General features: G+C 39.1%; 1 protein-coding gene and 1 pseudogene across 4 annotated transcripts in view; one reads left to right on the top strand and one right to left on the bottom strand.

Moving 5' to 3' along the window:
• Positions 1 to 13,578, top strand: part of APAF1 (apoptotic peptidase activating factor 1) — an 86,809-nt gene that overhangs the window by 42,801 nt on the left and 30,430 nt on the right. For 3 of the 4 annotated variants that reach the window (XM_021687546.1, XM_044914729.1, XM_044914728.1), the window contains one exon: positions 5,137 to 5,298. The exons of the other annotated variant lie outside the window; for it this stretch is intronic. In XM_021687546.1, the coding sequence (XP_021543221.1) occupies positions 5,137 to 5,298 (162 nt within the window). The remainder of the gene's footprint in view (positions 1 to 5,136; positions 5,299 to 13,578) is intronic. 4 annotated transcript variants of the gene reach the window in all.
• On the bottom strand, positions 6,725 to 7,310 carry LOC110578033 (annotated as a pseudogene).

Raw genomic sequence — 13,578 nt, 5'->3', positions numbered from 1 at the left:
GAGAGGGGCAGAAGGTATATTGGAGCAAATTATAGCAGAGAACTTCCTTAATTTGGGAAAGGAAACGGGCATCAAAATCCAGGAGGCACAGAGAACCCCTCTCAAAATCAATAAAAATAGGTCAACACCCCGACATCTAATAGTAAAACTTACGAGTCTCAGAGACAAAGAGAAAATCCTGAAAGCAGCTCAGGTTAAGTTCTTCTCTTTATCTCCAGTATTTTTTCTTTTTAAAAATTTCATGATAATGTGCCTTGGTGTGGGTTTGTCTTCATTTACTGTGCTTGGCACTTGGTGCCTGCTTGCTTGCCTTCCTGCTTCCTTCCTTCCCTCTCTCTCTCTTTTTCTCTTCTTTTCTCTTTTCTTTCTTTTCTTCTTTCTTTATTTGAGACAGAGTGAGTGAGAGGGAGAGAGAATCTGAAGCCGACTCTGCACTGAGCACAGAGTCCGACTTGGGGCTCGATCCCACAACCGCAAGATCATGAACTGAGCCAAAACCAAGAGTTGGACGTTCAACTGACTGAGCCACCTAGTTGCCCCTCGGTGGCTTCTTTCAATTTGGAAATTCAAATACTTCAGTTCTATAGGCTTCCTATAATTTTTTAATTTATTCTTCTCTACCTTTTCTTTCTCGAATTTCTGTTTGTTTTATTGGTTATTATTTTCCCTCCTTCTCTTTGTTCATTTGCCCTCTTTTCTGGAAGATTTCTTTAGCTTTATTTTCTAGCTTTACTTTCTAATCCTTCTGTTGGATTTTTAATTTCTCTTGTCATGTTTTTAAGTACCCATTCTTATGATCAGTTTCCTTTTTCCTATTTTTGTTTCATGGATTTAATATCTTTTATCTTTTTGTGAATGTTAATAGTTTCTTTTAAAAAAATTCATATTCATGTATAATTGCTGTTTTCTCTGTTGGTTTTGGTTTCTGTCTGCATTTTAAAGATAGAGCTTAGCTATCTGATCTTGGATATATCTACAGATGGTTTCTGACTTAAAATGGTTTGACTTAGGAGTTTTCAACTTTATGATGGTGCAAAAGTGATACACATTCAGGAGAAACTGTACTTCAGATTTTGAATTTTAATCTTTCCCCTGGATAGTGATATGTAGTATGATCCTCACTTGTGATATTGGGCAGTGGCAGTGAGCTGTAGCCCCCAGTCAGCTATGCAGTCAGGAGGGTGAACAACTGATACACTTGCAACCTGTTTGTATCTATAGTACCATTCTGTTTTTCACTTTTTGTACAGTATTTAATAAATTACATGAGATATTCAACACTTTATTATAAAATAGGCTTTGTTAGATGATGTTGCCCAGCTATAGGCTAATGTAAGTGTTCCGAGCACGTTTAAGGTAGCTAAGGCTAAGCTATGATGTTCCGTAGGTAACGTTATTAAATACATTTTCAACTTATGATGGGGTTATTGGGCCCTATGGTAAGTTGAGGAAGATCTGTGTATGTATTAGATATATATCCTGCTCATATTTAAGAGTGCAGCACCAAAAAGCTGATAGGGAATTGTGAGCTTGCTTATTGTGAGTTTCTCTGTGGGGTTATCTGCTTGCCATTTTTGATAGTAAACTCCTAATGCCAGACTCCTTAGATCTTTTGTCTTGATCTTGTTGGATATTCAGAGAAAAATCTTCAGTTTCTTACCTGTAGGGTATAAGTCTGGTTAGCAAGAAGATGTTTAGGTAGAGATCTCAACATTTGGGATATAGACTCTCTCTTAATTTCCCTATTTTCAGAATGGTGACTCTGCTGTCAACTGTGCCAGGTGTAGAAAAACCCTCTATTCTTCAGCTAGAGTAGGGATACAACAACCTGGATTACATAATTGGGAAGGGGATTTCAATGGATTTCCCCACCCTTATCAGAGGGTACCTGGTGCAACACTTCCTTAGCCTTTTAGGAGTTTTATTATGAATTGGGCTGCTTCTTGGCGTTCCCCCTGGTGGACTCAGGATGCAGTTTTTAGGAGTCTCCTTATTGCTTATCTTTCTGCTTTTTTTTAGCCTTTACAGTTTTGTTGTTGTTATCTCTTCCTCCTTTCTCCTTTGCCTTGTGAACTACGCGTATGGAGAATTCTCTTTACTCTTGCTTTTTACATGGATTTTGGGAGGGTGTGAAGATGAATGTTTGTGCGTTCTATCTGCATCTTGAACCTGAACCCTATTTCCTTCAGTAACACTTTGTTTCTACTCACCTGTGCTTGAAACATGAGAAGAGTCTGACATTAGGAGTTTACCATCATAAATGTCTTTTCACTTAAAATGTAATTTAATACATTTGAATTTTAATACCTTTAATAAATGTATTATAAATGTGCTTTTTGATTATTTATTAAATACTTACTATGTGCCAGACACTGGCATTTGGGTTTTAAATACTAAAACAAAACAAAACACCAAACAATTAATTCCTGGCCTGAAGTTGTTCAGAATCCAGTTGGAGAGAGAGGCTATGGACATGGTAAAAGGGTGCCCTTAGAACAGGTGAGGGCTGTGTCCAGGATGTGTTCAGGCAGGCACCTGATGCTGCACCCAAACTGCAGCCTCTTCTCCCTTTTTATTGTCTTTGCTTTCTCCTTTTGTACTTTAGCTTATGCCGACCTTTTAGCCTAGAATCTAGGCCTTTGTCTTTCTAGTGTTGAAATTCTGTTGTCCTAAGTTGGTGTACGGTAGGCTCTTATCCAACCTCATTTTGCTGTGGGCTTGAGAGAACAGTTTTTGCAGAGGTGGACACCATGAAGATCAGCCCTCTCATATGACACATCTGATGTACCTTGTCTTAGGGTCACTTATGGCTTGTCTTATCTCCTTTATTGACCTGTAAACTCTTTGAGAGAGCTATCTATACCTGATTTATTTATATAGTCTCAAAGTGACTAGTACAGTTGTTAATGTGTTCAAGATGATAAACCTTTGCTGTGCCCCTTCAAATCAGATTAAGACTTCTCCAAACTCAGGGCGCCTGGGTGGCTCAGTTGGTTAAGCGACTGCCTTCGGCTCGGGTCATGATCCTGGAGTCCCGGGATCGAGTCCCGCATCAGGGTCCCTGCTCGGCGGGGAGTCTGCTTCTCCCTCTGACCCTCCTCCCTCTCATGCTCTCTGTCTCTCATTCTCTCTCTCTCTCAAATAAATAAATAAAATCTTTAAAAAAAAAAAAAAAAAGACTTCTCCAAACTCAAAAGAAAAAAATGTTAAAAAGTCTTCAGGGACAGGATTTTGACTTCATGTGTGAGTAGCAAAATGTGGTTGTAGAGCACAGAGCACTGGCAGCAGGGGGGAGACAGTAGTGCACTCTTGGTGAGAACTGCCATTTTTGTGGCGGCTTTCCCACAGTGCTGTTAAGCCAGTATCATTAGCTGGTTCGTGCTGATACACTGAAAGGTAGTAAGCAGAGGTCCTGCAAAATGAGGTTGGATAACAGCATTTCAAGGTCAAAGTCTTCTAAAGCTTTTGCCTTCTGAGAGGATGAAGAACTGTAAAATTATTTCCTGCCCCAAATGGCTCTGTAATCTTCTAAGCATTTTGCAGGGTATCATGTTGATCAGCATGTTTTTCAGGCCCTGTTGATAAACCATTTCAAAATGTGGGTTTTATTTAAAAATTACCATTTAAACACACAAGGGCCAGGGTGCCCATGGGCCTTGATACAGTGTAGTGACTTACTCAAAATCAAATGTTGTATTTACTTGGTCCCTTAATACATGGAATTTCATCACTCATTGGATAGGAGCTGAAGTCAGGTCCAGATGCAGAAATGTAGTTTAGACAGATGTAATGAAATTGGGTTGTGTTAGTTTTTTTTTTTTTTTTCCTTTCTTAAATCTAGACAGTGGTTTCTTTGTTTTTTATATTAAGAGAGAAACAGTATGATTTCTCATGTTTAGTTGATGTGACTGAAGCTTCTGGCATTTATATGTAGGGTTTTTTCCCTCTCTCTTTAAGTATCAAGAAAGGCTGTTTTAGTATCTGATATCTCTTGCTTCATCCAGTTTTGTTGCAAGGGGAAAGGTTTTGGTATTGGCTGTATTCCTTAGTGTATATAATATGTCTCTAAACTTGAGAGAGATTTAAAAATTTGCCTGGTCGGGCGCCTGGGTGGCTCAGTTGTTAAGCATCTGCCTTCGGCTCAGGTCATGATCCCAGGGTCCTGGGATCGAGTCCCACTTCTGGCTCCCTGCTCTGCAGGAAGCCTGCTTCTTCCTCTCCCACTCCCCCTGCTTGTGTTCCTGCTCTCGCTATGTCTCTCTCTGTCAAATAAATAAATAAAATCTTTAAAAAAAAAAAATGTGCCTGGTCAGAAATCTGGTTTTACGTTGGAACTGTGCTTTGGAAGCTGAGTTAAAACCTAAGAAGCAGCTTTTTTTTTTCCTTTCCTTTTCTTTCTTTCTTTCTTTTTTTTTTGTCCATGTCGTTGGCCAACCCTTGGTCTGGGCATGGCAGCCATTATCACTCTTTGAAGCTGGGATGCTGCTCAAGGCCCAGGGGAGTGAAGATGGGTCTTCTTGAAGGCCTGTTTCTTTTGTGCTCTTCGGGTGGCTCTCCTAGTAAGTGAGATTTAGAGTCTTTTATATCCCATTCCTCAGGATCCAGTTGTTTTAGAGCTCTGTCTGGCCCCACCAAACACACAAGGTGTCTTGCTTCCTTTCAGTATATTCTTTGTTTTCTATTTTCAGAGACTTCCTTATGTCCCTGGATGCTCTGCTGTGTTTAACTCGGCTTAGCCTGGGCCCTGTGTGTTGTCCGGGCTGTGCATATAGTAGATGGGAACTTCATGCCTGGCACGGCAGAGGGCAGCAGATGCAAGTTGTGAGCCTTCTCACCTTTCTTCTAGTCTCATCTTACTGTCAACACTTAATCTTTAGCATGCTGCACACCATGCAAGGAGTTTTTAACATTTTATTTAGTTTCACATTCTGCATTTTGCATTTCAGGCAGTGCTTCTTGTTTTTTTTTTTCTTTTTAGGAAGGTGCTGAATGAAGCTGGAGTACTTAATTTTTAAAGTCATGCATAAGTGAAAACAGTTCATTAGAAAAAGTGAATATTTGCATTTAATCCAGGTGGAATTCTAGAGGTGTGATTTGAGATTAAAACAAACATTTTTTTAATTTTTCAATCTGAAGCTTTGGGATGTGAAATCAGCAAACGAGAGGAAAAGCATTAATGTGAAGCAGTTCTTCCTAAATTCAGAGGAGCCTCAAGAGGATATGGAAGTGATCGTGAAATGCTGTTCATGGTCTGCTGATGGTGCTAGGATAATGGTGGCAGCAAAAAATAAAATCTTTGTAAGTATCAGTATTTTAACAAGCCAAAATTAGCCTGATTTAAAGAAAATGAAAATGTCAACTGATTTTGCATTGTAAAATTGATATAATTTTATTGTTTATTGATATAATGAAAGTATAGCTGTGTGATTTTGGGCAGGCTCCCTAACTTCATAGTTCTCAGAACTGTGTTCCAGGAATGTCAGTAGGCTTTGTGAGGAAAAGTCTCTGTGGTCACACAGGTTTGGGAAATGTTATGTATTGCTTTCCCCCATTAGAGTTACTCAGTGTATACTAACATACTTAAGGCCTCCAGAAGTTCTGTAATACAGAAATAATTTATGTTGGTTAATCCAGTATTTCTCAGATTTATTGAAAACATGGACTATTTTCTACATCACTTTTTTTTTTTTTTTTACAATTTTGAATACATTGGTTTAGATGATTTTCAAAGTGCTTTCTTACCCCTGAAATTTATTAGGATTTCGTGACTGTGATAGAAATATTTGTCAACAACTGGAGACTATTGTAAGAATTCTGTAGGAGGACAATATGTAAAAATAGTGAATGACAAAAAAATGCTTTCCTTTTTTTTTCAAATCTAATAATAGCTTACATTTGTAGTATTCACAGTGCTCTCACATATTATTTCTTTTAATATAACTATCCAAGGGACACAGCAGATTGCAATAGCCCTCTGCTAATAATGAGGCAACTGAGGTTCAGAGCAGCCAAATAATTTGTCCCACATTATAACATGGATTTGGAAAGGTAGGTATTCTATGACTCAGTGACATTCCATTCAAATAGTAATTTTAAAAGACTTGAATAAGAGATATTACAGTTTTATTTTATTTTCAGCTTTACTGAGGTACAGTTGACAAAATTGTTTAAGATGTTTAAAGTATACAACATGATGAATTAATATTTGTATGCATTGTGAAAGCATTCCCCCCATATGGAGTTAAATAACACATTTGTCACCTCACGTACTTATCTTTTTTGTGAGAATATTTAATTTGTACTCTCTTAATTTCACTTATACAATACAGTATTATCAAGTATAGTCACCATGTTATATGTTAGATCCTCAGACCTCATTCACCTTCTAACTGAAAGTTCGTATCTTTTTACCAACTTCTTCCTGTTCTCCACACCCAAAATATTACAATTTTATTTATTTTATTTATTTATTTTTTACTGTGAATGTTTATTCATTTATTTATTTATTTATTTAAGATTTTATTTATTTGACAGAGAGAGAGACAGCCAGAGAGGGGACACAAACAGGGAGAGTGGGAGAGGGAGAAGCAGTCTTCCCCCAGAGCAGGGAGCCTGACCTGGGGCTCGATCCCAGGATCCTGGGATCATGACCTGAGCTGAAGGCAGACGCTTAATGACTGAGCCACCCAGGCACGCCATGAATGTTTTATTTAATCATTTTTGTTTACAACTGAAACTCTGGGAACTCAAAGTTAGCATCCTTGCCTGTGAGCTTCTTATGGGCACCAGAGAAGTTTCATCCTTATGCTCCATGTTGTTCTGCTATGCTTTACCCAAGTGAACTTTTATGAGTCAGCTGCTATCCAGTTTCACATGGATTCTCTTGCCCACAATTTTGCTTGGGAAAACCAAGTCCTCCAGGATTGCGTCATTCAATGGGTTGTCAAAGTGTGGCTCCTGGGGCACTTTTACTTATTTTTTGTATGGCTTTTTCGAGTTGGCTTAGGTAGAATTCTCCTCTGAGCTGTAAAGACAATGGGCTTCCCACTCAACTTTTTCTCCAATTCTTGGACTAGCCAGACTTGGATTTCCTGGAAAAATTTCAGTTGAGAAATAGGAACAAAGATGATAATAGCTCTCTGACCACCACCCACTTCAGTTTCCTTGGTTGCTGTTATATTCAGCACCCATAGCTGGGCTTTGAGGTCTGAGTTCATCTCCAGCTCAAGGAGAGCCTGGGAGATGCCAGATTAAAGCTCATCCGGCTTCTTGCCATTGGGCTTCACTGTCTTTGTGCTTGAACTGAACATGGCCTTCTCCTTGGTGAGAGCACTGGCCTAGGAAGAGGCCTGAGTCTCTTGAGAGCTCTTTAAATCCCCTGAGATCGTGTGTGTGTGTGTGTGTGTGTGTGTGTGTATTTTTTTTCTTTTAAAGTAGGTTCCATGCCTAGCATAGAGCATGGTTGCCCAATGCACGGCTTGAACTCACGACCCTGAGTTTACGACTCGAGCTGAGATGAAGTTGTCCGCTTAACTGACTGGGCCACCCGATAGTACAATTTTAAAGACTGAATTATACCATACAGTTATATAAAACTCACTGAGGAGCCGTTTATATTGTTATTGATCTAGTTGCTCTGACCCTTTGATCTTGGGTGCTTATGGGTTTATACCTTTAGCACGAAATTGAAAATACCTCCTTTTGTCTTAAATTTGTTAAAATTTGTAGGAACAGAAAAGGAATCATTGAATTTGTAAGATTTGAAGAATAAATTTTTTCTGTTATAAAGTATATCTATGTAAAATTTGCCATTTTAACTATTCTTTTTAAAGATAAGGACTCTTTTATTTTAAGGTATTATTTATTTATTTGTTAGAGAGAGAGCGCAAGCAGGAGGAGCAGCACGTAGAGCAGGCAGAGGGAGAAGCAGGCTCCCCGCTGAGCAAGGAGCCCAATATGGGACTCAATCCCAGGACCCTGGGATCATGACCTGAGCCGAAGGCAGATGCTTGACTGACTAAGCCACCCAGGAGTCCCATCATTTTAACTATTTTGAAATGTATAATTCAGTGATATTAATGATATTCGTAATGTTGTGCAGCTATCACCACTATTTCCAAAACTTTTCATCACCCCACAGAGAAACTCTGTAACCAGAAACTAATAACTACCCATTCCTCTTTGCCTCTAGCCCCTGGTAATCTTTATTTTTTAATTATTTCTTTATTTATTAAACAAAAAAAGATTATTTGAGAGAGAGAACATGAGCAGGGTTGGGAAGGGGCAGAGGGAGAGGGAGAAGCAGACTCTGTGCTGAGCAGGGAGCCAGAGGTGGGACTCGATCCCAAGACCCTGAGATCATGACCTGAGCCACCAGGTGCTGCTCCCCCCCAATAACCTTTAATCTATGAATTTGTCTATTCTAGATATTTCATATAAGTGGAATCATATAATATTGGTCCTTTTGTATCTGGCTCATTTCATTTAGCCTAATATTTTCAAGGTTCATCCATGTTGTAGCATGTACAAAACTTCATTCCTTTTTATGGCCGAATAATATTCCATTATATGGATATAACACATTTTTTTATGCATTCATCTGTTGATGGACACTTGGGTGTTCTCACCTTTTGGCTGCTGTGAATAATGATATAGTGATCATGGTGTATAGGAATCTGTTTGAGTTCCTGCTTTCAGATCTTCTGTGTACACACCAAGTGGTAGAATTGTTGGGTCGTATGGTAATTCTAAATTTAGCTTTTTTGAGGAACCACCAAACCATCTGTACCATTTTATTTTATTTTATTTTTGAAATTATGTGATGTTAATCACCATAAATTACATCATTAGTTTTTGATGTAGTGTTCCATGATTCATTGTTTGTGTATGACACACAGTGCTCCATTCAACATGTGCCCTCTTTAATACCCATCACCAGGCTAACCCATCCTCCCACCCCCCTCCCCTCTAGAACCCTCAGTTTGTTTTTCAGAGTCCGCCGTCTCTCATGGTTCATCTCCCCCTCCGATTCCCCCCTTCATTCTTCCCCATCTGCTATCTTCTTCTTTTTTTTTTTTTAACATGTAATGTATTACTTGTTTCAGAGGTACAGATCTGTGATTCAACAGTCTTGCACAATTCACAGCGCTCACCATAGCACATACCCTCCCCAATGTCTATCACCCAGCCACCTCATCCCTCCCACCCCCCACCACTCCAGCAACCCTCAGTTTGTTTCCTGAGATTAAGAATCCTCATATCAGTGAGGTCATATGATACATGTCTTTCTCTGATTGACTTATTTCACTCAGCATAACACCTTCCAGTTCTGTCCACGTTGTTGCAAATGGCAAGATCTCATTCCTTTTGATGGCTGCATAATATTCCATTGTATATATATACCACATCTTGTTTATCCATTCATCTGTCGATGGACATCTTGGGTCTTTCCACAGTTTGGCTATTGTGGACATTGCTGCTATAAACATTGGGGTGCACGTACCCCTTCGGATCCCTACATTTGTATCTTTGGGGTAAATACCCAGTAGTGCAATTGCTGGATCGTATAGTAGCTCTGTTTTCAACTTTTTGAGGAACCTGCATACTGTTTTCCAGAGTGGCTGCACCAGCTTGCATTCCCACCAACAGTGTAGGAGGGTTCCGCTTTCTCCACATCCCCGCCAACATCTGTCGTTTCCTGACTTGTTAATTTTAGCCATTCTGACTGGTGTGAGGTGATATCTCATTGAGGTTTTGATTTGGATTTCCCTGATACCGAGTGATGTTGAGCACTTTTTCATGTGTCTGTTCCATTTGGATGTCTTCTTTGGAAAAATGTCTGTTCATGTCTTCTGCCCATTTCTTGATTGGATCATTTGTTCTTTGGGTGTTGAGTTTAAGAAGTTCTTTATAGATTTTGGATACTAGCCCTTTATCTGAGATGTCATTTGCAAATATCTTCTCCCATTCTGTCGGTTGTCTTTTGGTTTTGTTGACTGTTTCTTTTGCTGTGCAAAAGCTTTTTATCTTGATAAGGTCCCAAGAGTTCATTTTTGCCCTTGCTTCCCTTGCCTTTGGCGATGTTTCTAGGAAGAAGTTGCTGCGGCTGAGGTCGAAGAGGTTGCTGCCTGTGTTCTCCTCTAGGATTTTGATGGACTCCTGTCTCGCATTTAGGTCTTTCATCCATTTGGAGTCTATTTTTGTGTGTGGTGTAAGGAAATGGTCCAGTTTCATTCTTCTGCACGTGGCTGTCCAATTTTCCCAACACCATTTGTTGAAGAGACTCTCTTTTTTCCATTGGACATTCTTTCCTGCTTTGTTGAAGATGAGTTGACCATAGAGTTGAGGGTCCATTTCTGGGCTCTCTATTCTGTTCCACTGATCTATGTGTCTGTTTTTGTGCCAGTACCATACTGTCTTGATGATGACAGCTTTGTAATAGAGCTGGAAGTCCGGAATTGTGACGCCGCCAGCTTTGCTCTTCTTTTTCAACATTCCTCTGGCTATTCGGGGTCTTTTTTGGTTCCATACAAATTTTAGGATTATTTGTTCCATTTCTTTGAAAAAAGTGGATGGTATTTTGATGGGGATTGCATTGAATGTGTAGATTGCTCTAGGTAGCATTGACATCTTCACAATATTTGTTCTTCCAATCCATGAGAATGGAATGTTTTTCCATTTCTTTATGTCTTCCAATTTCTTTCATGAGTATTTTATAGTTTTGTGAGTACAGATTCTTTGCTTCTTTGGTTAGATTTATTCCTAGGTATCTTATGGTTTTGGGTGCAATTGTAAATGGGATTGACTCCTTAATTTCTCTTTCTTCTGTCTTGTTGTTGGTGTATAGAAATGCCACTGATTTCTGTGCATTGATTTTATATCCTGCCACTTTACTGAATTCCTGTATGAGTTCTAGCAGTTTTGGGGTGGAGTCTTTTGGGTTTTCCACATAAAGTATCATATCATCTGCAAAGAGTGAGAGTTTGACTTCTTTGCTGATTTGGATGCCTTTTATTTCTTTTTGTTGTCTGATTGCTGTGGCTAGGACATGTAGTACTATGTTGAATAGCAGTGGTGATAGTGGACATCCCTGCCGTGTTCCTGACCTTAGGGGCAAAGCTCTCAGTTTTTCCCCATTGAGAATGATATTCGCTGTGGGTTTTTCATAGATGGCTTTTATGATATTGAGGTATGTACCCTCTATGCCTATACTCTGAAGAGTTTTGATCAAGAAAGGATGCTGTACTTTGTCAAATGCTTTTTCTGCATCTATTGAGAGGATCATATGGTTCTTGTTCTTTCTTTTATTAATGTATTGTATCACGTTGATTGATTTGCGGATGTTGAACCAACCTTGCAGCCCAGGGATAAATCCCACTCGGTCTTGGTGAATAATCCTTTTAATGTACTGTTGGATCCTATTGGCTAGTATTTTGGTGAGAAATTTTGCATCCATGTTCATCAGGGGTATTGGTCTGTAATTCTCCTTTTTGATGGGGTCTTTGTCTGGTTTGGGGATCAAGGTAATGCTGGCCTCATACAACGAGTTTGGAAGTTTTCCTTCCATTTCTATTTTTTGGAACAGTTTCAGAAGAATAGGTATTAATTCTTCTTTAAATGTTTGGTAGAATTCCCCTGGGAAGCCATCTGGCCCTGGGCTTTTGTTTTTTGGGAGATTTTTGATGACTGCTTCAATTTCCTTAGTGGTTATAGGTCTGTTCAGGTTTTCTGTTTCTTCCTGGTTCAGTTTTGGTAGTTGATACATATCTAGGAATGCATGCATTTCTTCCAGATTATCTAATTTGCTGGCATAGAGTTGCTCATAATATGTTCTTATAATTGTTTGTATTTCTTTGGTGGTGTTTGCGATCTCTCCTCTTTCATTCATGATTTTGTTGATTTGGGTCATTTCTCTTTTCTTTTTGATACGTCTGGCCAGGGTTTTATCAATCTTGTTAATTCTTTCAAAGAATCAGCTCCTAGTTTTGTTGATCTGTTCCACTGTTCTTTTGGTTTCTATTTCATTGATTTCTGCTCTGATCTTTATTATTTCTCTTCTCCTGCTGGGTTTAGGCTTTATTTGCTGTTCTTTCCTGCTGCTTTAGGTGTAGGGTTAGGTTGTGTATTTGAGACCTCTCTTGTTTCTTGAGAAAGGCTTGTATTGCTATATACTTTCCTCTTAGGACTGCCTTTGCTGCATCCCAAAGATTTTGAACAGTTGTATTTTCATTTTCCTTTGTTTCCATGAATTTTTTAAATTCTTCTTTAATTTCCTGGTTGACCCATTCATTTTTTAGTAGGATGTGTGCTTGAGTTCTTTCCGACTTCCCTCTTGTGGTTGAGTTCTAGTTTCAAAGCATTGTGATCTGAAAATTTGCAGGGAATGATCCCAATCTTTTGGTACTGGTTGAACCTGATTTGTGACCTAGGATGTGATCTATTCTGGAGAATGTTCCATGGGCAGTAGAGAAGAATGTGTATTCTGTTGCTTTGGGATGGAATGTTCTGAATATATCTGTGAAGTCCATTTGGTCCAGTGTGTCATTTAAAGTCTTTATTTCCTTGTTGATCTTTTGCTTAGATGATCTGTCCCTTTCAGTGAGGGGGGTGTTAAAGCCCCCCACCATTATTGTATTGTTCTCAATGTGTTTCTTTGCTTTTGTTATTAATTGGCTTATATAAGTGACTGCTCCCATGTTAGGGGCATAGATATTTACAATTGTTAGAACTTCTTGTTGGATAGACCCTTTAAGTATGATATAGTGTCCTTTCTCATTTCTTATTACAGTCTTTGGTTTAAAATCTAATTTGTCTGATATAAGAATTGCCACCCCAGCTTTCTTTTGGTGTCCATTAGCATGGTAAATGGTTTTCCACCCCCTCACTTTCAATCTGGGGGTGTCTTTGGGTCTAAAATGAGTCTCTTGCAGGTAGCGTATCGATGGGTCTTGTTTTTTAATCCAATCTGATAGCCTGTGTCTTTTGATTGGGGCATTTAGCCCATTTACATTCAGGGTAACTATTGAAAGATATGAATTTAGTGCCATTGTATTTTCTGTAAGGTGACTGTTACTGTATATTGTCTGTGTTCCTTTCTGGTCTCTGTTACTTTTAGGCTCTCTCTTTGCTGAGAGGACCCCTTTCAATATTTCTTGTAGGGCTGTTTTCATGTTTGCAGATTCCTTTATTTTTTGTTTGTCCTGGAAGCTTTTTATCTCTCCTATTTTCAATGACAGCCTAGCTGGATATAGTATTCTTGGCTGCATATTTTTCTCGTTTAGTGCTCTGAATATATCATGCCAGTCCTTTCTGGCCTGCCAGGTCTCTGTGGATAGGTCTGTTGCCAGTCTAATATTTCTACCATTGTAGTTCACAGATCTCTTCTCCCGAGCTGCTTTCAGGATTTTCTCTTTGTCTCTGAGACTCGTAAGTTTTACTATTAGATGTCGGGGTGTTGATCTATTTTTATTGATTTTGAGAGGGGTTCTCTGTGCCTCCTGGATTTTGATGCCTGTTTCCTTCCCCAAATTAGGGAAGTTCTCTGCTATAATTTGCTCCAATATACCTTCTGCCCCTCTC

The sequence above is a fragment of the Neomonachus schauinslandi genome, chromosome 5, assembly GCF_002201575.2.
Source record: "Neomonachus schauinslandi chromosome 5, ASM220157v2, whole genome shotgun sequence".
NCBI lineage: Eukaryota > Metazoa > Chordata > Mammalia > Carnivora > Phocidae > Neomonachus > Neomonachus schauinslandi.
This window is presented reverse-complemented; position numbering and strand designations above follow the sequence as displayed.